This window comes from Martes martes, assembly GCF_963455335.1.
Source record: "Martes martes genome assembly, chromosome: 14".
Taxonomy (NCBI): Eukaryota; Metazoa; Chordata; class Mammalia; order Carnivora; family Mustelidae; genus Martes; species Martes martes.
The window spans coordinates 84692959-84717403 of record NC_137902.1 but is presented as its reverse complement, the minus strand read 5'-3'; the positions used below and the strand labels follow the sequence as shown (position 1 = coordinate 84717403).

The 24445-nt window shown below is 48.7% G+C and overlaps 1 protein-coding gene across 2 annotated transcripts in view; it reads right to left on the bottom strand.

Moving 5' to 3' along the window:
• Positions 1-24445, bottom strand: part of SLC35F3 (solute carrier family 35 member F3) — a gene marked incomplete at both ends in the record, with an annotated part of 373364 nt that overhangs the window by 106308 nt on the left and 242611 nt on the right. Inside the window, one exon of one of the 2 annotated variants that reach the window (XM_080823060.1) lies at positions 2039-2114. The exons of the other annotated variant lie outside the window; for it this stretch is intronic. Coding sequence (XP_080679186.1) covers positions 2039-2114 — 76 coding nt within the window. Of the gene's footprint in view, positions 1-2038; positions 2115-24445 lie in introns of those variants that run through there. 2 annotated transcript variants of the gene reach the window in all.

The following is a 24445-nucleotide window of genomic DNA, read 5'->3' as shown; positions in this document are numbered from 1 at the left end:
ACGAGGTCACCAAGGCCCAGCATTTATGGTTCATACAAATCCAGCGGCACATGGGAAAAGCACAGGCTTGAACCCTGCTCTCTCTGATTCTCAGGCCCACTGTCTGCTACCCACACCCAGGTACGTGCAAACATTGGTTAACAAGGCTTGCTAGGGTTGTCAGCGTGGACAGGAAGCTCAAAGCTCGCCTGAGAGTCGCCCTAAGGGAACTGGGGAAGGGAGCCCCATTTTTATTCCTTGAGGTGAACCTGGCTCTGCCATGTCCCTCGCTGCCCTCCCGTGGCACCTCCGGGTCATGGCATCGAGCCTGGGTGACCTCACCACCCGTGTGCAGCTTGACCCCAAGCGCAGCTCAGACCTGTCCTGCATGATGGGTTAGGGATTGCCAGTGGTGACACTGCTGTTGGGAAACAGCACTGACCTGCCTTACTTAAAAGGTGGGCATGGGGTGACTTCCCACAAGGACCCCAGGAGTGAGTTGTCACTTCCATGTTCCCTAAGGGAAATATATATCCTTCCCCTCCCCAACTGGCATGTACATCTGGGCGGTGTCTCCAAGAAGGCTTGGAAATGCAAACCCCCTTAGGAAAGTTGGCACCTGCACTCAGTTGAGGTGTAGATGACAGATACCAAGTCTCTCCCAAGATGGGGATGGGGGAGGGGAAGAGACAGCTACACGAAGGGGGGAATAATCAACCTCCTATAGACAGAAAGTGATGAAAAAGCTAAGTAGTTGCAGGTTAGTGCAGAATAATGTTCTAAAAAACATGGGCTGGGGATGGGAGGGCCCAGGATACCATTACTGTTTGACCAACTATTAGCTGGCTGTAGGTCTTGGATGAGTCAATCGGACCTTTCCGGTCCTCATCCACGGTCCTCATCTGTAGGATGGGGGTAACGGTACCGGGATGGTTCCTGGGAGACCTCTGTGGGTGGGCTATGTGTGGGGTTCACCAGGGCCCTACTAGCTTCTGTCTTGTTCTTACTGGTTCTGTCTCACTGTAACAAACAAGAACTCGTGAGGGGATACAGGTCCTTGGAAGCCATCACACAGAGGTCCGGGCTCCAGGTTGTAGTCCCAGGGCATGGCAGAAGCTGGGCTTTCCCTTGTGCATTGGCTGCACCGGGCTCTGGTAGTTCAGGATAAGTGAGGGCCTGGGCCGGAGGGGGTCTGCCTTCCTCTCCCCATTGGCTGGTGGCCCCTTGCCAGCCCTCGCTTGGCTAAACTGGCCAGCTCTATGGAGACTGGTTATTCTGCCTCCTGTTAGGAGCACTTAAGGACTGAGACCCGTCTCTCTCTCCATCCCCCGCAGCCCCCTGCCCACCGCCCCTCAGAGGAGAAGGTCCCAGACCAGCAGAATGACAGCTGTGTCTGAGTATGTTTCTCTGTCTCTCCCCTGAGTGGGGAAAGGACCCGTTTAGGCTGCTGGTGGCTTCTCTCTCACCTGCTGGCCTGCCCATTCCCAGGAGCTGGGCGGTCACACGGTGGGGCTGGTAGGCTTCAGGGGCAGGAGAGAGGACTGGGCCTGCGGCATGTCCTGCCTCCACCCACTCGGCAATACCCTGGCCTGCCTCCGGGTGGGGGTGGGAGTGAAGGGGGATGCTCCAGACCCGGGGGACTCGAGTGGGGTGTGTATGCCGGTGCGTGTGTGGCACGGGGTGAAGGAGAGCACTGGTTAGTGTCTGCGAGACCCCCTTCCCCCCCGACCCCAGCTGGCAGGTGCCTCGGGACAGGACCAGCAGGAACTCAGGCCACCGCGGCCCCTGTTGCTGCCAGATGCTCAGGGACCACGCAGGGAGCGAGCGCGGTGTGCTGGCAGCGCGGGGGACGGCCCCGGACCCCGCCGCGGCTCAGCCCGGCCCAGGAGCCAGCGAGCGGCCACCCCCCGCAGGCAGCAGGCATGGGGCGCTGCACTGCGGGCGACGCTTGCCGGGGAGCGCGTCGGCACCCACGGCCACCAGGCAGCCCTGGCAGGGTGGCGGCCCCCCGCCGGGGCGCGGCGACCTCGCGCCAGCCCCCGCCGCCCCAGGCCGTTACCTTCCACTTTGGTGAGGGTAAGGACCGGACTGTTGCAGGCGCTGAGCGGGGCCACCCGGGCCGAGTGCTTCTTCATGATGAGCCGTCCGCCTGCACGAGCGCCTCCGCCGATCGCCTACATCCTGCGGCCGGCCGGGGCGCGCCTCTCGGGTCCGGTCCCGGTGGCCTCCGGCGCGGAGCAGCGCGAGCTCAGGCCCTGCCCCCGGGGCTGCCGGCCGGGCTCCCGTCGCCGCGCGGCTCACTGCGGCGGCCGCCCCTCCGAGCACATCTTCCCCGGCCGCGCAGCCACTCCACACACGCGCCCACAGCCTCCTGCCTGGAGGTTGCTGCAAACTCCAACGTCACGTACAAGTGCACTCCCCACGCCCACCCCACGGGCTCACCTGCTCCGCCCCCCGCCCTGGGACGCCCAGCCCCGCAGCCCGGGCCCTCCCCCCGGCCCTGTCCCGGCTGTGGACTCGGGTCAGGGCGGCAGGGCTGGCCGGCGGCTCCCCGGTCGGCCCTCTGCCGCCACCAGCTCCTGGGAGGGGGCACCCGAGAACTTAGCCTCAGTTTCACGAGTTTAAAAAGCCAGGCATCTGACTTTGAGCTGAGAGCTGACCCTTCCCTGCACCAAGTCCTGAACTGGGGTTTACAGGAAGACGTAGGGGGAGAAGCAAAGCTTTCCACAGCTCTGAAAGAGTCTAGGAGTCCCATTATTTTGTCTGGCCTCAGCGGACTACAATTTTTTTTTCCCCCGGGGGAATAAGATGCAGAATCCACAGACCAATGTGGCAAGAAGAAAACCAAGGCTTGAGATTTCTGTTCTTGTCCTCACTGCCCAGGTCCAGGGAGGCCCAACTCCCTGGGAGGGGGAGAACATTTCATTCCTGCCCAGCTCCCAGGTTCCTGCCTCAGTGGCCCGGTGTGGCACGAGCCTCTGCAGGCAATGGTCTCACTGCTCCCACTCAGCCCCAGCTGTAAGGTCTGGCCAAGGATGCCTTGACATCGCTGTTGCATCGTTGGCTGGCTGATCTTTAAGTGACCACGATTTACCCAACGATACTGCATCATTAGCAAACTGGCCCTACCACCACCCTGCGGGTAGGATGCACGGGGCTTGGGCAGCCCCAGAAGTCCACAAAGCTTTACGGACCTCTCACTCACCCGTGCCCAGGCATCAGTTTGGGTCCCAGCCTCCTCGGCAAACTGAAGATTCAGTGGTCCTTCGAGGTGGGTTTTGTCTTTATTGTGAAGTCCTTACCCAGAGTTTGAGAAGCTCCTGCTCTACCTGGTTTCCTGTCTCAAAGTTGGTGTTCTACTGTACGATGTAATTCTCGTCCCCCCGGAAGGGTGACTCAGTGGAGCGGCAGAGGCAGAGAAGGACCTCAGAGCAATGGGTTCTGGTGACATCCACCTGTATACCCCCAGGTCTCTGGCGGAAGTGGCTCCTACAAGTTGTCCTGTTATTACTGGCCCTCTTGAAGAGCCATGATGGACAGGATGGCCCCTGAGTCTCGGGCTTCTCAAGGTTGCTTCCTCATCACTACAGCCAAGGAAGTGATTTTAGGGTCTCTGCAGAGCCCTCTAGTGGTAGCCTCTACATTAAAAGCCTCTAAAAGGAACTTGTCCCAAGACCCCTAGAGATGACACTCCGAAGTCAATTTTGTGAAATAGATTTGTAATAACTGAGCACAAAGAAGGCTAAGGCAAAAGAATTTCATCTTATTTAAAGAGGAATTTTTTTAAAAAAAGTATTTTATTTATTTACTTGACAGAGAGAGATCACAAGTAGGCAGAGAGGCAGGCAGAGAGAGAGGAGGAAGCAGGCTCCCCGCTGAGCAGACAGCCTGATGCGGGGCTCGATCCCAGGACCCTGGGATCATGACCTGAGCCGAAGGCAGAGGCTTTAACCCACTGAGCCACCCAGGTGTCCCTAAAGAGGATCTTTTTAATAAATATAATATTACGTGTTGTTTCACCAAGTTCATCAACCTTTATTATATACACAGTAACTAAAACAGATACAACAGAACAGCAGTACCTTTTTGCTGAGTACTTACTGTGTATCAAGTACCAAGTCAATTTGTTTTACAGAAGTCACCTCATTACTTACAAAAGCTCTGTGACTCACTGCACTCACTACTGCACTCACTACTGCATTTACAAAAACCTGCCACGCTCTTCTCTTAACGCTGTGGATGCAAAATGCAGACATTGCACTTAGCGATTCCAGTTCAGGTGGGAGATACTAGTCAAGGAACCCATAATCCATTTCCTGTCACTTGAAGGTGGTTCTGATTGATTCCATCATGCTCTTGGACCTCTTGGAGTCTGGGTCTCCCCCAGGACCTCAGTCTTGAGCTTATGTGCTGCCGAAGCAAACACCCGCAGCACTTCAAATTAGCCTGTCCACATTCTACCGGGAAGCTCACAACAAAAGTGCCCAACAAATATTTATCTGATTTTTACAGATCTGCTTTCTATTTATTGCAACATCGTGTGTAAGTTAAATAGATGTTTCAATATTATGGTTAGACACTTCCCCTACAGGATACCCCCAGGACCTTCTGACACCTGAGAGATCATCACCTCCTTGTGTCTGTCAACTTCTGCTTATCAAAGAGGAGGTACCAATTGTTATCTCAATGTCCTCCCTTAATTTTAAGAACTGAGTGCTGTTTCTTGTTTTCTTCTTCTTCTTTTTTTTAGATTTTATTTATTTATTTGACAGAGAGAGACACAGTGAGAGAGGGAACACAAGCAAGGGTAGTGGGAGAGGGAGAAGCAGGCTCCCCGCTGAGCAGGGAGCCTGACGTGGGGCTTGATCCCAGGACCCTGGGATCCTGACGTGAGCCGAAGGCACACACTTAACCAACTGAGCCACCCAGGCACTCCTGTTTCTTGTTTTCTACACTCAACTTCATCCACTCACAACTTGTGTTTCAACCAAAAAAAAAATCTTACCCCCCCGCAAATATTCCCTATACTCCTTTTAGAAGTAAGAGTTCCTGCTGCTTAACTGTACGGAAAGTGATACCCCTCAGTGCACACCTTTGCAGGCAGTGGGTGTGGTGAGGCTGCTTAGTTAAAAACTCACATGAAGAAAATTATCTAATTATTCTACAATGTTAACTGTGTGCTGGTATATGAGCATGCACTAGTATTTTGAGGATTCTAACAATTTAGAAGCCTATGCTAGAGTGAGGCTACAATGACCCAACTCAGGGATACCTAGAAAAGTCACACAAGTTCCCCCACTTAAAAACTCAAATCTCAAATTACAAAAAAAAGAGGTGTTAATAATTCTTTCAATAAAGACAGAGACACGATCCCTGAATTATCAATGGAAACAACCCTGTATATATAATGTTTAGGCAAGAGGATGGTTCATTTGTCCCTATTACTCTTTGGAGAATGTCGGTGTGAGCCAGTAACTCAATGGTGTCATTGGGTATCTGCCTGTCCTAAATTTAGTATTATAGGAATTTATCTGAGAGAGGAACTGGGGTGACTTTTTCAAGGTCGTACTCATTAATGTCATCTTCTAAAAATGTATGGGACAGTGTTTGCTCTTCAAACCCAGTATTTCCTCAGCTTTACATGACATGGTATCTGCTCTGATAGAAGAATGTTCTTTGTCACAAACCTCACTCTCCGGTTTCTCTCTGTTCATCGATGAGGTTGCGGTGGTGGGATATTTAATGGAAATCTGTGGCATTGCGGTATGGCAAGCGCTCATAAAGAGTTGGTGGGTTTTGCGTTCTTAGCATTATGGTCCAAACACTGAAGGAAGTTCACCAAACAGATCCAGAGAGTAACAAGCCCATGATGCAGAACTTACAAACCGTGAGTGTGAGCCTTATATTCCCTGACCTGCCCACTTCCCACTCACAAACCAAAGTGTAAGGAAGTGAAAGAGGTGTCCCAGAGGAGAAAGGAGACAAATCAGCCAATTTCTGGTATGACCGAGAGGCTACATTTAAGTTGCAACTCCAGGTGGGGGCCTAGCCACGGCCCTCTAGCAAGAGAGAAGCAGACAACCCAGGGATGAGTCATCGGGAAGGGGGAGCTGCTCTCAGGACCTGGCTGACTCCTGACATTCTGGAGGCTTGCTTGCTACTTTTGTTCTGGTACTGGGCTCCCAGGCCTGCCTCTGTATTGGGCTCTAGTTTCCCTAAATAATGTGTGTTGCCCAAACAACCTGTTCTGGTCTTCTTGGACTGACTCATACTTCTGCTGTCCATGGTGATCCCTGGCCTATCCTTTCTTCTGTAATGGTATGTGAGTATCTACAGACACACTACACTATTCCCAAAAGGTATCCATCCACTCCCCTTGGTGGGGTTAAATAATACTTACGATTCTCCTGAGCCCAAGAGACATGAAAAATGCCCTGAGTAACAGCCAATGACAGCTTGAGTTTGAGCTCCAGCCCTGCCAACAAGCGTGGCTAACCTTGAGGGGTCACTCAGCCTTTTCTAGCCTCAGTTTCCCAACATGGGCACAAGACAGTTAGACCCCCATTAGGAGTTTTTAAACCGTTTTTCCTGGTCTCTGTGAAAGCCAACTACTTTTCTAGGTTGGGGGGGGGGTCCATGTTAGATTTAGTTCATAAAAAAGTAGGCACTGTACCAAAAAGCTTAGAAAACCATTGACTGAACAACCTCCAAGGTCTCGTTTGGCTTTGAAATCTGGGGTGTATGAAATTATCTTCCAAGATAAGACAGTTGTCACTGCCTCCAATGATCTTAAGAGAACCGTATCCTTCATGAATATCTGCGGTTACTCAAATGGACTCTAGCTTTAAGTGGTTTGTCTCACTTTTTTGAGTCAGAAATTTGTTAAAATTCACAGTGTCTCACACTAAAAAGGATGAATTTTATTGCTAGTGGATTATGTATCAATTTACAAATTGGTAAAAATATATTTTATATAAACAAACACATATATAAGTGACTTGAGGGGCACCTGGGTGGCTCAGTGGGTTAAAGCCTCTGCCTTCAGCTCAGGACATGATCTCAGGGTCCTGGGATCGAGTCTCGCATCGGGCTCTCTGCTCAGCAGGGGAGCCTGCTTCCTTCTCTCTCCCTCTCTGCCTGCCTCTCTGCCTACTTGTGATCTCTGTCAAATAAATAAACAAAATCTTCAAAAAAAATAAGTGACTTGAATACTTAATAAAATAGTACCCTTACCATACATGAGCACTTCTCTTCTCTTCTATTTTATTCCATTTTATTCCCTTCCGATTTATCTTGTTCTGCTCTTTCATTGCAAAAAAAAAAAAATGTAAGTTGGTTTCAGTATGATCCACTCATGGGTCGTAAGGCATATGGTTTGAAAAATACTATTAAAAATTATATTCTTTTTAAGTTATGAGGACAGCTTTACCTAATCTCTTCAAAATAAATAATAAAAAATTTAAAATGCAGCTAAGGTTTTCAATAGTCAGAAAACAGACCACTTCAATTAATTTACCCTGAAATATTAACACTATTTCACAGTCCTTCACAGTATTAAATGGTAAGAATAACAAATTATTTTTGTGGTTACCAATGTTTAAAAATAATCACTTAAAGTAGTTCCAGGAACCAGAAATGGAGTTTTACCCAAATAAATCAGTCTACGGCATTAGAAGCTTTCAAAGTGGAGCATGCGTTGCTATTTCCAACAGGAGAGAAGATCTACTGATTGAAAGAAATTAACTCCGTGCATTGGGCAGCTCATTCCCCCGATCTGGCAGGAATAATTGACAGCCTTTTTCAACAACTCCACGTGTAAGTTCGGGGAAACGAGAACCACCAGACAGAGCACTCGGTGGCCTTTCCCTTGTGCACACCTTCCTTCTCCAGCAATGCGCATCACCAGGACAAGCTCAGACTCATTAGGGCCCCACTAGGATTCTTCCTCTTTTGCTAGAAGTAATGTCAAGATTGTTCTTGTAGATTCAGCCCCTTGGGGCACCCTCATGACTGCTCCAAGGGGAGCGGACAACAGCTAGCTTTGTGGCCATTGTGAGCGCAGAGTCCGAATCATGATGAACAAGAACAGAGGCATGCAGATGGGAAGGGGATGTCTGGTCACTTCCTTTACGGATCCATGCACCACGGGGCGGCCCTCTGCGGGACCTGGCCTCAGCATGGCGGAATGGTGGGAACTGAGAAGGGGGCGGCTGTCTTGACGGAGCAGCAGGGTCAGGAGGGACACCAGGGGTAGGGCTGGGGCTCCCTCTCCTGGGACCTTCAGAGACCTACCCCGACGCTCATACAGATCCTCAGTATAGAGAAACCACACGATGTCTGGTCCCCAGAATACTCAACAAATGATCATTCTCTCCCACTTTGGGAAATGAAGAAGCCAGCTTCCCCAGATCCCTCCCAACGCTGTGGATCAGTCTGCAAAGGGGGCGCCGCGCATCAGTGCTGTCATCTGGGCAAGCTGTTTAATCTCCCCCTGCTCAACGGTTCATCCTCGCAATGGAGATTACAGTAGCGGGCACCCGCCAGCGCTGTTGTGAAGATCAGAGAAAGGAATACACGTGAGCTCCATGGCAGGGCACCTGGCCGAGAGGCAGCACTCAGAAAGGAGTCGTTATTTCCAGGCTCTCCCTCTAGGTTCTTTAATGGGGAGGGGCCATCTCTGGTTTGTCGTATCTCCGGTGCCAAGCACCACATGCGGAGTATGTCGCAGGTGCTCAAAACCGGAAGCTTGGAAGGAAAAAATGGAAGAAAAGAGGGAGGAAGGAAGCCAGCCAGGGGCATATTCACAGGACCCAGAATTCTGGAGTTTTCTAGAACTGTCTGCTTCCGCCGCTTCCCAGACTATCCCTCTGTGCCGGCATGGGAACAGCAGTGACAAAAACGCTTGCCAAGTCCCTTCTGCTCAGGGCTCTCTGCCCCTCGCTGGCTTCATCTCAGAGGAAGCGCTTTGGAGACCAGGACACCGGACTCAAGGTGAGGAGAGAGATCTGATGCCATTTAGTTCAGAAATAGCCGCTTGCTGTGTTCCGGGTGATTCATCGACCACAGCTGGACTCCAGACTGGTGCCTCTGCTCTTCCCCTGTGCAGCGGGAACTAGAACACTGACCTACATCGGATCCTGGTCAATGCCAGCAGCAGAGTCCCCTGGCTGGTATTTGTTTCCAAGGGTGACTCAAGGGGACAGGCCATCAGACTGGCTTGAAAATGAGAAAGATGCACAGGTTTGGGAAGGCGCCTGCTCCACTCTAGCTCCTGAGCGCTGGGCAGGGCAGGATCAGCAGGCAAAGGTCACGTTCACTGAGGACGGAGGAGGCTCCGGGTTGGGCGGATAGAGCTTCCGAAGTCCTGATCTCTGGGAGCAGGGCCTCCTCTGGAGTCGAAGCGCCTTCTGCACTTCTCTGAAGGCAGTGACCCTGTCGATCCTGCCCTAGAGTTATCTGTAGAGTCGCTTCAGCTTCCTGCTGGGCTGTGAGCACTGGGAATTAGGGACTTGCCCATGAATGATGCCTCCATCAGCACTGATGGATGGATGGATGGATGAAAAATCGCCACGGCAGAAGGAAGCAGGAACCTGCCTATGGTACAGGTGGACAAGATGCTGAATCCAGGGAAGGAGAACCAGATTCAGCAGGTATATAGGGGCTGGTACTGTCAGGATCAGCTTCGTGAACTAGCCCTGGACATAGCCCGTTAAAGGAGTCAGGAAATCCCACCCATTTGTCAAAGGAGCTCCAGGCAGCCCAAACCCCCCCCCCCCCGTTGTGGACAACCTCTGGGCACCCCACTCTTCACACCGACCCTGAGTCCCCACGGCTTCTTTCCTCTCCCGAGAACCTGGCTTTGGTCCTTCATTCCCCAGTGAGGCTGGATCTAGATGGATCTAGAACTTAGGTAGGCCCTCTGGATGCCTGGCCTAGCTCTGGGCCTCCCTGTGATCGAAAGTCACCAGAAGCCTCCCAGGACCACGCAGACTGTGTAACGTGTTTCCTGGTAAGGGGGCCACAGAGTGTCATGCAGGTACCTGTAAACTACCTCCCACATTTTCCCAGTCCCAGGGGCTCCGCATCCACACGGCACCCTCGCCTTCTCCTTCCTCTATCCAGTATGGCTCCCTCAAGCCAGGCTCCAGGCTCACGGTCCTCCCAGCCAAGCAGAACCTCCTGGGAAGTGTCTTCTGTTGACCTGACTGGAAAGGGGAAGCCCCCTGGCACTCCAGTGACGAAAGCCTCCTCCCTGCTAGACTTGCTTCCCTGAAGTCTTGGTCCAGGCTCACTTTGCCCCAGAGGGGGAACTGTCCTCTGTGTTCTGGTGCACTCTGCCCCCCTATCCCAAAGAACAGACCAACTTGCCCACCCAAGTGGGTTTGGTTCTTGGCCAAACTACTGTCACTAGAAGAAGAGACCATTACCTCAGAGCACAGCTGGCCAAGCCCCTGTAACTCTCTGTGAACTCACTGGACAAGAACCAACATTTTGCACATGAGGGCTTACCAGATGACTCCACTGGCCAAAAAATAGAAAATGCTCCCAGACATAACTGGATCTTCCCAAAACCAGCCCTGAGAATTGCCATTTTTCTCCCTCATTTTGCACAAGATACTAGTTGACCTATGCTGGGCATGTGTGGGCGCGGGTGTTCATATGAAACTGCAGTACTCATCAGAGGAAAGAGGGGCAGGACAAAGGGAGAGAGAGGGTCTACAATTTAATTGGATAGAAGAACACACCTCTTTTTTTTTTTTTTCCTTTTTTCTAAAAGCAAACAAACAAAAATCCTGCTTAAGGCAAAGGTTGCTTTTTGCTGTAGGGCTCAAAGAGAAGGTCCCACCAGCTGTGGGCAAAAGTAGGAAGAAGCCAGAGGTCTGGAGGCCCACCCTGCTCCTGACTGAGGCAGCCAGACAAGCCTTTCCCCAAAACCGACCGGCCAGTGTAGGGCAAGAATTCTCTGAAGTGCTTGGTCGGGTTTGGAGGAGTAAACGCATGCGTGATTTGTTCCCCAAATTATCTTGCTGTTGTCACAATATTTCTGTCCCATGGATTCCAAAACTACCTTCTGAGACTAGCTCCTTGTCATTTTGACAAAGATGGGCTTGCCAGCGCTCTGGGGGCCGGGGATGGGGGTGGGATCTGAGGCCATGTGACGCCGAGTGACCAGCCCAGAGCACCTGCTGGCGAGATAACCAGGCTTGGCTGGGTTTGCTATAGCACATCAACCCCATAATTATTTGCCAGCTTGATGGGAACCTTTTGAAATTTTCTAGTCAAACACTGTTTTGGGGATTCTTTAGTCAATCCCTATTTTGATTTTAAGACGATGATCCTTGGGAATTTCACCTACCGCTGATGGGGGTGAAATGGATACGCCCTTCTGAACGTGGGCAATATACATCAAAATTCCAAAAAAGTACAAATGTTTATGGCCTATTACCCACTATTTCCTATTTTAGGAATTTCCCCAAGAAATAATCTGACGTGAACACAGATACAGGGACAAAGATGTCTATCAAATTTTACTCTAAGTAAAAAACGAGAGACAACAGAAAGGCCCCAAAACAGGGCAATGGAGGGTGCCTGGCTGGCTCAGTGGGTTAAGCTGCTGCCTTCGGCTCGGGTCGTGATCCCAGCGTCCTGGGATCGAGTCCCACATTGGGCTCCTTGCTTGGCAGGGAGCCTGCTTCTCTCACTGCCTCTGCCTGCCTCTCTGCCTGCTTGTGTGTACTCTCTCTCTGTCTCTCTCTGGCAAATAAATAAAATCTTAAAACAAACAAACAAACAAAAAAACCAACAGGGCAATGGAAAATAAAGTTTGGGGTATTTACACAAAAGAGCGTGAGGCAGCTGATAAAAAGAGCTTCCAATAACACAGGGAAAACGCTAAGGAGAGAAAAATGAGGCATGCATTTTATGTCCAATATGATTTTTACATATATTATATGTTTGTTTTATACGTGGGCTGTATCATTCACATATATACACACATACGTATGTATATATAATATATATTCTGAATAAAACTAAACAGGCTACCCTTTTTTGTCGAAAATACAGATTCATTTACTTTCTCCTTGGCACGTCTTTTTTTTCCTCCAATTTGTTTTATTTTAGAGTCAAGTATCCTATGGTTTCGTTTACTTGCGGAGCATAAGGAATAACACGGAGGACACAGAGAGAAGCGAGTTGGGGGAAATCGAAGGGGGGAGACGAACCACGAGGGACTGTGGACTTTGACACGTCTTTAAAGGAGAAGTTTATCTGCTTTCAGAAGTTCAGTAGTAGATGGGGTTGAGACCAATAATGATGCCTGAGAATAGTTTAAAGGGTCTAAAAGGTGTGTCTTGTAAGCAGATACAAACACTAATAAAACAGGAATAGCCTTCATGTACAGGAGTGCGTAACATAAGGCTCTTAAAGTATTTATTTTTTCCTCTTAAAATATTTAGACAATTTCTGTTCTTCTCATATAAAAACGCTTTCAGATTCATGCTTTCAAAGCCATTGTTCCTCTGTCTTCATGGAAGTGTCTGTTCCAACAGCAAAAGGAACATACAATCTTGTTTTCCGTATTTTGAATTTTCTGTTTCTTCCCATCCTTTTTACATCCTTGCTGGGTAAATTTTCAGAAGCGTCTAGTCATGAAACGAAGAGAGGGCAGAGGAGTACCAGGGTTGACTTCTTCCTGCGGGAGTGAAAGGGTCGCGCCCCCAGAGCTTTGGGTTGCGGGAGCCCCCACCCCCGCCCCCGGAGCGGGGGGCGGTGGGAAGCGCCCCGCCGGCCTGGCGAGGACCAGGTGCCTCCCCTTGGGACTGCTTCCTGGGGACGCTTCTGTCTTTGCTCCGACCCCAGTGAAACCTTCCAGCGTGAGAGGCGGGGCTCCGACCGGAAGCCGGAGAACAGCGGAGCGGCCCCACAATGCACCGCTTCCACGCCGGTCAGCCCAACCAGCGGGAGCCGCTTCGCGGCACGGGTTAGAGATGATCAGGCGCAGTTTTAACCAGCGGATTTTTGTACACCCGGTCTGTATTTGGTGTTAGTGTAAGTACGCCTCGGCAAGGATTTATTTGGTCTGATACGTTCTCTCCACTTCCTGCAAGCTCAAAGGAGCCAAACGCGCCACAATTCAACCTACTGCCTGAAACACACCCCTCTGGCTACACCTTACCCCCTGCTCGGAGCCCACGCTTGCCGGAAAAGTACGAAAACGAACACACAAGACACAAAAGCAATTCAGCGCGCACGTACAGTCCATTCAAGTCTTGAGCTTCCTGCTCACGGCGGGGAGGGCCCATGGTGGCGGCAGCTCTGGGAGGAGGCTAGCTTGCGGACGGAGATACTCACAAGACAAGCTCATCGATCTCCGTTTTAACCTTGACTGCTTATTTAAAGGGAGCTGGCATCAGATGCTCTATTGATAGCAGACGTCTAATTTGGGATCAGTAACAACCTAAAACATCTAAGACACACAGAACGCCTGGAGCTTGAAATTCTGTCTCCAGCAGTGACATTTGCAGAATTTAAGGCTCCCTTCACCCACGGCCCTTGAAGCATCATTTGATTCCTTAATGACGTGGGAGAAATAAACCACAAAGGGTTCAACTCAACGGTCCTTGGAGCTAATTGAAGACAACAAATAGGTAAATGTAAGGTGTCAGGATAAACTAGAATAAAAAGAAAAAAACCACTTTCACTGCATAATGGTTATCTATAACCCTGCCTAGAAGTAGGTAAGCATCACTGTCTTCACCCAGATATATTCATTTGCAGGAATCTTCTCTATGAATTTGGTTAGGGGTGATGAAATCACACTGGGCTTCAGAGTCCATGGGCCCGATCCAACTCACAGCCACGGGGTCTTGTTTGGATTCTGGTGACAGGCCTCCCCTGCGTGCTAGTAGGCTCTGGGTATTGTCTTACAGGTGACACTCTGTGCCCATGCAAAGGAGGGCCTGGACACTGTTTAAAAGCACAGAACTCTGCAAGATGGAAAGAGTTTTGGGAATGACCTAGTACATCACCCTTCCTTTGGGCCAGGAAAGAACAAAACTGAGAGGACCACGAGAAACAAAAAGCTGTGGGTATTCTGGGAATGCTAAACAGAAGTATCCTAGAGGTGCCTGGGTCACTCAGTCAGGTGAGCATCTGCCTTTCGCTCACGTCGTGATCCTGGGGCCCTGGGATCGAGCCCCAGGCCCTGCTTAGCTGGGACCCTGCTTCTCAGTCTCCCTGTGCTCCTCCCCCTGCTCATGCTCTTTCCCTCTGTCTCTGAAATAAATAAATGAACTCCTAAATACAAACATACACAATACATACATACATACATATATATATATATGTTTTATATATTATATATTAAATATACATACATATATTTCCCTAAATATATACCTAAACATACCCCCAGGAGTGCAGAGGGACCACGTGATGAGGTCCGTCCCACAGCTGCTGCTGCTATGAAGCCGGGAACATTTCAGATCTATGAGACCTGCCCACATTTCAGAGACTCTTTGGGAGGTGAAAGAGACAGACAACTCTTTCTTGGATTTCAGTTGTAAACTTTGGACCAGATGCAGGAAAATTACAGTGTCTTCAAAGCGACTCCTTGTTTTTAGGAAAGGAAGTTGTTGTGTCTCTAGGAAAACAAACCAAATCCCGCCCCCCCCCCAATCTTAAGAAATAAAAGGCAATGTGAGTGCTTCCTAACTCCAAGCAGGGTCTTCTAGGAGGCAGGAGGGAAATTAGGGCATTGGGTGAGGCTGCACAAGGGCTCTGGCTCTGTCACAAACACAGTGGGCACAGGCAAAATAGCAAAGTCGTAGGTTTCTCTCCACAGGGATGTGAAAAGACAACAAAGAGAACAGGATAAAATATTTGTAGGTCATATAAATGATTGGGACTTCTACTTAAAATATATAAAGCACTCTGACAACTCAATAAGACAACGACAAAACCTCATGTAAAGAACACACAAAGGGGATTTTAAAATGGACCAAAGACCACACAAACACCTCACTGGAGAAGATACGCAGATGGCAAATCTACACAAGAAATGATGCCCCACAGCACCTATCACCAGGGAAATGGAAATTAAAACAACACTGAAATACCACTGCACACCCATGAGCACGGCCAAATCCAGAAAACCGACAGCATCGAATGCTGGTGAGGATGTGGAGCAACGGGAACGCTCCGTCACTACTGTGGGAATGCAAAATGGTGCAGCCACTTTGGAACACAGTTTGGCAGTTTCTTTCAAAATTCAACATACTTTTACCATACGACCCAGCAATCATGCTCCTTGGTACTTCCCCAGAGGAAGTGAGAAGTTATGTCCACACTAAAGCCTGCACATGGATGTTGACAGCAGCTTGATTCATAGCTGCCAAAACTTAGAACCATCACCATGTCTCTCAGTAGGCGGAGAGAGAAAGATCTAGTGGTACATCCATACCATGGAGTATTATTTCGTGCTAAAAAGCAGCTCTCAAGCCACAAACAGCCTTGAGGAATCTTAAAGGCCTATTACCAAGTGAGAGAAGCTGATCGGAAAAGGCAACATAACATATGATTCTAAATATATGACATTCTGGAAAAGGCAAAACTAATGATCCTTTCATAAAAGGATCAGCTGTTACCGGGGGCGGGGTGAGGGAAAGAGGGGAGAGATGAATGAGCAGAGCACAGAGCATTTTCAGGATAGCAAAAATACTCTGTGTAACGTGATAATGATGGATGTAAGTCAGGATACATTTGTCCAAACCACAGGATGTACAGCACCAAGACTGAACCCTAAGGTAAACTATGAACTTTGGGTGATTATGCTGTGTCTATGTAGGTTAATCCTTGGCAAAAAAAAATGTACCATTTTGATGAGTGATGTTGATAACGGTGAAGGCTCAGCATATTTAGGGCCAGGGAGTATACAGGAAATCTGTACCTTCCTCCCAATTTTGTTGTAAACCGAAGCTGCTCTAAGCTAATAAAGTCTTTAAAAAAGTAGGGAAAAAATGAGCAAAGGACCTGAATAGGTATTTCTCTAAAGAAGATACACAAATGGTTTATAAGCACACAAAAATATACGCAACATCAGGGGCGCCTGGGTGGCTCAGTGGGTTAAAGCCTCTGCCTTCGACTCAGGTCATGATCTCAGGGTCCTGGGATCGAGCCCCGCATCGAGCTCCCTGCTCGTCAGGAAGCCTGCTTCCCGCCCCCCACCCCTACTTGTGCTCTCTCTCTCTGTCAAATAAGTAAATAAAATCTTTCAAAAAAAAAAAAAAGATACAGAACATCAACAGACAACAGGGAAATGCAAATCAAAACCACAATGAGAAGCCACCTTATACCCACCAGGATGGCTAGAACCAAGATGTCGGCCAATAATAACAGGTGTTGGGAAGGATGTGGACAAACGTGAGAAGAACCCATACACTGCTGCTGGAATCGTAAACCGTGCAGCCACTTTGGAAAAGGTTAAATATAGACTCTGCTCTATGACCCGGCAATTCTCCATCTCGGTACACAGCCGAGAGAAATAAAAATGTACATCCATGCAAGCCCTTGTGCATGAATGTTCATAGCGGCATTATTCATACTAGCCCCAAACAGAAATATCCCGAGTGTCCATCGACTACACGAATACAGACGACACGGTATACCCACTGAATGCAGTATTATTCAGCCATAATCGAACGAGAACTGACATATGCTAAGACATTGGTGAGCCTTGAAAACATGATGCTAAATAAAAAGCTCCAGATCCATCAGTCCAAAAGGATACATCTTGGGGCGCCTGGCTTGCCCAGCTGGTTAAGCATCTGCCTTCTCGTGATCCCAGGGTCCTGGGTTCGAGCCCCACATCGGGGAGCCTGTCTCTTCCTCTGCCCCTGCCCCCACTTGTGTGTGCACTCTCTCTCTAAAATAAATAAATAAAATCTTTAAAAAATAAAGTAAAATAAAATAAATAAATAACCCATATGCTTCTTAAAACCTAAGTTAAAAGTTTGTTCTGAACTATGGTCATATACATGTATTGGTATCTACTATTACATAACAAGGTTTTTCACAAAAATATTAGTAGCTATTGTGTTTGGTGGCAAGCAGATGACTTTTTTTTTTTTTTTAAAGATTTTGTTTATTTATTTGAGAGAGAGCACATGTGTGAATGAGTGAGCAGGGGAGGAGCAAGGGGAGGGGCACAAGCAGACTTCCCACTGACTGCAAGCCCAGTTCCAGGCTTGATCCCACCACCCAGAGATCAGGACCTGAGCTGAAATCGAGAGTCTGATGCCCAACTGAGCCACCCAGGCACCCCTCAGCAAGTGACTTTTTAAATTATTTCTCTTCTTCTTCTTTTTTTTTTTTTTTGGACTGACTTTTCCTAAGTAAATATGGGCTCAAAATGTTATAAAAAGAAACTGGCCCGGTTTTACAAACGACTGCTTTCAGCCTTTCCAGCCAGATAGCGCACCTACCCGCTATCACGCATGCCCTTGGGCTTTTACATTCTTACAATATTTGCCCTCGGAGCCCATTAAATTACTAGAGATGAGGATTACGCTCTCTATCTAGGTATTTCAGCTCCTGCCTCTGTGAAATGGGCACGGCCCTTACCTCCTTGCCGGGTGGTGGAAGGAGGATTCAGCCGGACCCAGACTTCATCAGAACTCCCTGCGTGGCACGGCCCTGGAATGGGGTGGGGCCAAATGCTCGGCTCCCCTGTTGGTCGGGTGAGGCAGCTGGGGCGGGCCCGGCCGCCCACGTGATTCCGCCAGCTCCACCCCTCGGCCAGGTACAAGCTGCTTACCTCACTGATTACCGAGGATGGTTACGTGCAGCCAAAACACGAGAGTTAATCAAGGTTGCTATAGATTTCCAACTGTTCTGCCAATACCTACCCAAGACTTTACATATTTTTCCCCTTCGGTGTATTTTTCCTAAGTGCCAAAATGGGGACGATAATTAGACAAATAAGGACCCATTCCCCCTTTTCCTACGATGCACGATTTTCTAAGTACAATTACCCCTTTTTCTTGGAACTAGACCATCTACCCCTTCACAAAGATACCTAGAGCCTGAAGTCAAATTCATTAGGACTCGTACCTTCTATCAACTTCTCGGTCACCAAGCGGGAGGCTTCCCAAGCGAACTGGTGTATCAGAGCCACAGAGGATGAGGTTTTAATGACCAAACATACAAAGAAATGTCTTCAAAAGAGTCCTGTATGTGCCCCTTTTTTTCAAAATCCTTGAAGGCCTCACACGGTACAACCCAGATGACTTATTAGATATCCTGGAAAGTGGTCCACCAGCTCTGGAAATAAAAGCCCTGATTTGTGGCATTTATTTCATTGCTTTGGTGTAAAGATGATGATTTCAAGCTATCAGTGTGATGTCACTGAACTTGAAATTGGGAGGAGATGTGTAATTGGAAGGGGATGGTATGAGCCAGCGTCAGCACGCCATAAGGCATGTTCAATGGGGCATTAGTGATAATAACATTTTGGACCACCCAGTTCAGCAACTGCAGCACCAGAGACTGAGTACATATCAGTAAGGGGACTGATAATAGAGTTCGTTAATCCCAGCTGCCCTCACACTCTGATGCCTGGCCAGCCTGTTATCCATCAGGCAGCCTGGGCCTTGCAGTGTGCACAGGGGCAGACTGGTAATCTAGACCAGTGTAGCTCAGTGCAGCTCAAACGTTCTTTCTTCCAGTACAGTTTTTCACTAAATGCTTCTGATGCTCTCTTGTTTCTCTTGTTTCTCCATGTGTTTTAAACACTCTCATCTCTCCTCTACGTCTATTCCAATTCAACTCCAATTCCTTTTCCAACGGGCACTGGCGAGCTCTATTATTAGAGTGTCTTAACCGGCCTCCTGGCACTGAGTCCTACCCTCTCTCCCCCGCTGGATGCCACCAGAGGGGTCTCACTAAAGTGAAAGCCCTCCAGGCCCAGCTGATCCCATCCCTGCCCATCGCCCACCCTCCTCCTCCCTGCAGACATGACCCTCTTCCTTTGGCACGGTCATCTCTGCTGGAACATGCTTTCTTTCTGACCTGTGTGTTCTCTTCTACTCCTTCTCTGACCCTCACCTTAAGTGTCACTTCTTGGAGGATGCCTCCTCTGGGCCTCCCCATCCCCCAAAGTGAGGTCAGTGTGCTGGCGGTCACTCACGGGCGGTCACCTGTCCGGAGAACTCGCTCTTTCCCTAGACTGGCTGCTGTGCACCTATTTCTTTAGTTTCCGGTCTGCTGCTCTGAATGACCCCGGGGGACAGGAGTCTGGTCTATGGCCCATTTCTGGTGCGTGCAGGACGCAGGGCACATAAGAGGCTGCTCAGACACTGCTGTAAGAACCGACGGAAGGCGTTAAAGAAGGGGAAAGGGACTTGTGACGTCACCGTGACCGCGACACAGGACGTTCGTGACTCATGCCCGCCTCACAAGCACAGCTAACGGTTGTTCAAGAGCGAGATCCCGAGAGAATCAGAGACACGGAGGTGAGACTGAAGAACCCCGACCCCCTACACCACAGAGACTGGAATCGATGTGTCAGAGGGGAAGAGAAGTTGCTTTTGCCCCAGGCCAGCACAATACCATGCAGAGCGGTGTCCCCCGAGTCTCTGGTTCCTCCAGCGGGAACCCAAGAGGAAAAATCAGCCCCCACCAGCACTGTGGGTCACTTCGCAGGAGCTGCTACTCTGATCTCATACCACGGGGCCTGCAGGTGAATCTGTGGGTCTCAATCCCTGGGAATCTGACGGTGATGGAGGACGGCAGAGGGGCTTGCAACAACCAGCACACCGATCTTGGCAGGCCAAGTTCAGACCTCAGTGCCCAAACAGTGATGCCAACCGGCGGTTTTGTTCATCTGCAGAATCAGGTGGAAGATACGGTCTGACCAGGGAACTTGGCACCGCACAGATCTGCCTGATTCAAATCCTCAGAGCCCAGCTTGCCCACGCCCAGGCAAAGTGCTGAGTCACAGTCCCACCTGCTGCGGGGAGGGCCTCCCAGGCCAGATTTTCCCATCCTGGAAGCAGTGCTACTCAAAGGCACTCAAGCCAAGAGGCAGGCAGGCAGAACTGACCCCCCTCCACCCCCCAGCACAAAGCCAGTACTTAGCAGGGAGCATTCCTGGGCTTTGTACCCAGAGAGGGATTATTCACAGCCAAAGCAGAGCGCAGCTCCTGGCCCCTCCCAACTGGAAAGCCTGTTTGGGAAATTAAGAATAGCCTGGAATGTCCGCACCCCTTCCCAGGGAGCGAAGGGGGCTAAGACAGAACCCCGCCCACTGTGTAGAGGGTTTTCTGGTCTGTCTGCCCAGAAGGGCTGGAGACAAATTCTAGAAGCTATATGGCCCCGTGACACTCCAGCTAAGAGGCAGGTGGGCTGATAATGTGGAGAGTAACACCAGTGACCCTGTTTGGCCAGAGAACTTGGGGTGTGGGCCCGCTTGAGTTAAGACAACACAAAGCTTTACCATCTTTAGAGCTGCTTCCCCTGCTGTGTCTGGGGCAGGGAATCTAATTAATAGCCCCGCTCATTGCTGAGTACAGCCTTCAGCATGTCTGACCAGGGAGGCTAACCAGCACATGGGAAGCTCTGAAGCCCATTTAACAGACATACAGGCGCGCGGAACACAGAGCACAGTCCCCGGCTGCCGCCGTCTACATAGCAGAGCCAGTGGCTTCACCTGACCAGGGAGCTCAGTGCATACTCTGGACTGATGCAGGTTCCCATACAGTGAGATGACAGGCTCTGGGTCCTGGCCTATTAACCCTTCCAGGCCTGGCAGGCTAACTCATAGACCCCCCTCTACTGAATATAGCACCCAGTTCCTACCACTTACTCAGACCGACCGGAGAATCCAGGCAAACGTGGAGCCCACCCTACAGCCTCACTTGGACAGGGAATCAAACCAGCAGACCTATCCAACTGTTCTGAGCCAGTGGCACTCCCCACCTCCCGATCCTTGTCTTCTGAGCTCAAACACTTGCCTCACCAAAAAACCTGACCCTATGGCAGGCCCCACCTGCCCAAGGACATTACCAGCAGAAACACTCAGAAACCCAAACTGAGCTGACTAGTGAAGATCTGTCTCTGTCAAAGCAGATCTGTAGAGTCTGAAAGAGGACCCCCATTACTCAAATGTACATTTACCAACGTATGGAATCAAGGATCACGAAAATCTGATAGGATTTTATAATAGGACACCACCAAAGGAAACTAGTAAAGCTCCAATAATGGGCCCTAGAAAATGGACAATTATGAACTGTCAAATAATTCAGAATAATCCTTTTAAGGAAGCTTAGTGAACTGTAAGAGGACACACACAGATGACAAAATGATATTAGAAAAACAACGCATGAGCAAAATGAGAAGTCCAAAAAGGTAACAGCAGTCATCAACAAATAATTCTGAGAGCTGAAAAATACAGGAACTGAACTGAAGAATTCCACTGAGTTTCAAAAAGACTGGACCATGCAGAAGAAATCGTCACTGAGGGGTGCCTGGGTGGCTCAGTGGGTTAAGCCTCTGCTTTCAGCTCAGGTCATGATCTCAGGGTCTTGGGATCGAGTCCTGCATTGGGCTGTCTGCTCAGCAGGGAGCCTGCTTCCCCCTCTCTCTCTGCCTGCCTCTCTGCCTGCTTGTGATCTCTCTCTCTCTCTCTCTGTCCAATACATAAATTAAAAAAAAAAAAAAAAAAGAAAGAAAGAAAGAAAGAAAGAAATCGTCACTGACCTGGAGGATAGGACACTGGAAATCACCCAGTCAGAAGAACAAAAAGACAAAAGAATGAAAAAGAAAGCCTACAGGAATTATGGAACACACTGAAAACAAACAATATTCTCATTATGGGAATTCCAGAAAAGAGAAGAAGAAAGGGTCAGAAAGTATATTTAAAGCAATATTAGTTAGACACTTCCTAACCCTGGGGAGAGGAATGGACATCCAGGTCCATGAGGTCCAAAGCATCCCAAACAGACTAAACCTAAATAGGGCTACACAGAGATACATTATATTTAAATTGTCAAAAGTCAAAGATAAAGAATTTTAAGAGTAGCAAGAGAAGAGAGAGAAGTTACATTCAAGAGAATCTCCCCAAGGCTAACAGTGGATTTCGCAGCTGAAACTTTCAGGCCCGGAGAGAAAGGAATGACATACTCAACACACTGGAGGAAAATAACTGTCAACCAGGAATCCTATACCTGGTGAAGTTGTCCCTCAGAAACAAAGGAAAGATAAAGACTCACAAACAAACAAAAGCTGAAGGAATTCATTACTACCAGACTTGCCTTTCCAGGGACACAAAAGGGAGTTCTTTGTGTGGAAGTCAAAGAGGGCTAATTAACAACATAAAAGGCATGTACATCTCACTGGTGATGGTAAATACACAGTAATAAGTTAGATTCAGCAATACGGTAATAGTGGTACCTAATTCATTTACAACTCTAGTTTAAAAGTTAAAAAAAAAAAGAAGTAAAAAACCCATAACGATAATAATCTGTTATAAGTCATATAATAGTTAAAAAAAAAAAAGTAAATCATAAGAGCAGTAACTTAAAATGCAAAGGGGAGAAGAAGGAAAATTATAAAGTTTACAAATTCTGTTGAACTTAATTTATCAGTTTTAAATAGGGTGTTATAGGGGCACCTGGGTGGCTCTGTCAGTTAAGTGTCCCACTCTTGATTTTGGCTCAGGTCATGATCTCGGGGTCCTGGGATCAAACCATGCATCTGGCTCTGCCCTCAGCGGGGAGTCTGCTTGAGATTCTCTCTCTCCTTCTCCCTCTGCCTCTTCCCCCACGTGTATGCATGTGTGGTCTCTCTCTTTCTCAAATAAATAAAATCTTTTAAAAAATAAAATAGAATAGGGTATTATAAGTTTAAAATATTTTATGTAACCCTCACTGTTCACTCGCGCGCGCGCACACACACACACACACACATGCTGGAATATTATTTAGCCATAAAAAGCAAAGAAATCCTCCCATCTATGGCAACATGGATGGACCCTGAAGGCATTATGCTAAGTGAAATAAATCAGAAATAAATAAATCATAAAGGTAAATACTATTATGATCTCAGTTACATGTGAAATCTAAAAAAAATTACCAAGCCAAAACAAACTCATAGGAAAAGAGATCAGGTCTGTGGTTAGCAGAGTCTGAGCAGGGGTAGTGGTGGGTGGGTGGGTGGGACTGGACAACTGTGGTCAAAAGGCACAAAATTCCAGTTATAAGATCTGTAAGTACTAGGGATGTACTGGTCAACATGATGACTGCAGCTGTCGTAGATGTTTTCTTTCTTTCTCCTCTGAGAAGTTGATATTCGCCAGTTTAACCGCCTACTAAAAGTCTCTCCAGTGTCCCTGGCGTCCCAGTGGATTTCCACACGCCAACACATTCTTCCCCTACTTATATTTACAGTACATCACAGGTGAGGACGAGACCCGGCAGGGTTTTCTAGCAGCTCAGTGTTAATTCCTACCTTGGTTTGTACAGCTTATCAGAGGACTAGATCTATTTGATCTTGTTAAGGATAAAAATGTGGGTGTCGTTCAGCTGCCTGTTTTTCTGGTTGGCCTTTCAACACAACAGATGTGTTATTGCTGCAAACATGCTCGCATTAAAACCTGATGCTGGTTCTTTTGAAATTTCTTTTCCTTCAAATCAATGATATTGAGTCAAGGTCAATGAAGATTCTGAGGCATCTCTGTGAACACACATTGTACAGAGATTGCAGAGCTCTGGGGGAGAGCCCAGCAGGCACAGGACCCCATTCTACGGCCGGAGGGTCTGCTGAGCTGTCGCTCTCCATCCTGGGGTCCTCCGTGGGTGGGAGAGCTTCTCCCTCCCTTCTGCACCCACCCCTCTACCCACACCCCTCCTGTTATTCATTCACTCCTTTGTCCACCGATTCAATAAATACTAATTGAGCACTTCCTATGTGCCTGGTACTGTACTGGTGGGTCGAAATGGACAAAGATTCTCTTCTTACCTAAACTCTAGCCAGGCTCCTCTGAGCCCTCAACTGAGCCTCAATCTCGGCCTATGAAGCCCTGAACAGACACTGACATAGTTTCTAAGAGCTCAGGCCTCCCATCTCTGGGATGATCCTAGCCCTCCTCTAAGTGCCTGTCGGAGAAGATTCAAGGATGCCCAAAGAATCTACTGTTTGTTCTAGCCAACCCTTGAAACTACAGCTCCCATCTTCCAGCCTCTGTGGGAGGGTAGGAGCCTAACTTGATAAGTGCCAGTTGGCAAACCCTGGTGGGTTTCATATCAATACCCTCTCTTCCTGCTTTTTGCAATTTTCCCCTTCCCTGACTCCCTCTACTACCCCTCCTCCCAACTCCTCATTCTCCTTTTAAATCTCTTTTTTTTTTTTTTTTTTTTTTAGTTACTTGACAGAGACAGAGAGCACAAGCTGGCAGAGTAGCAGGCAGAGG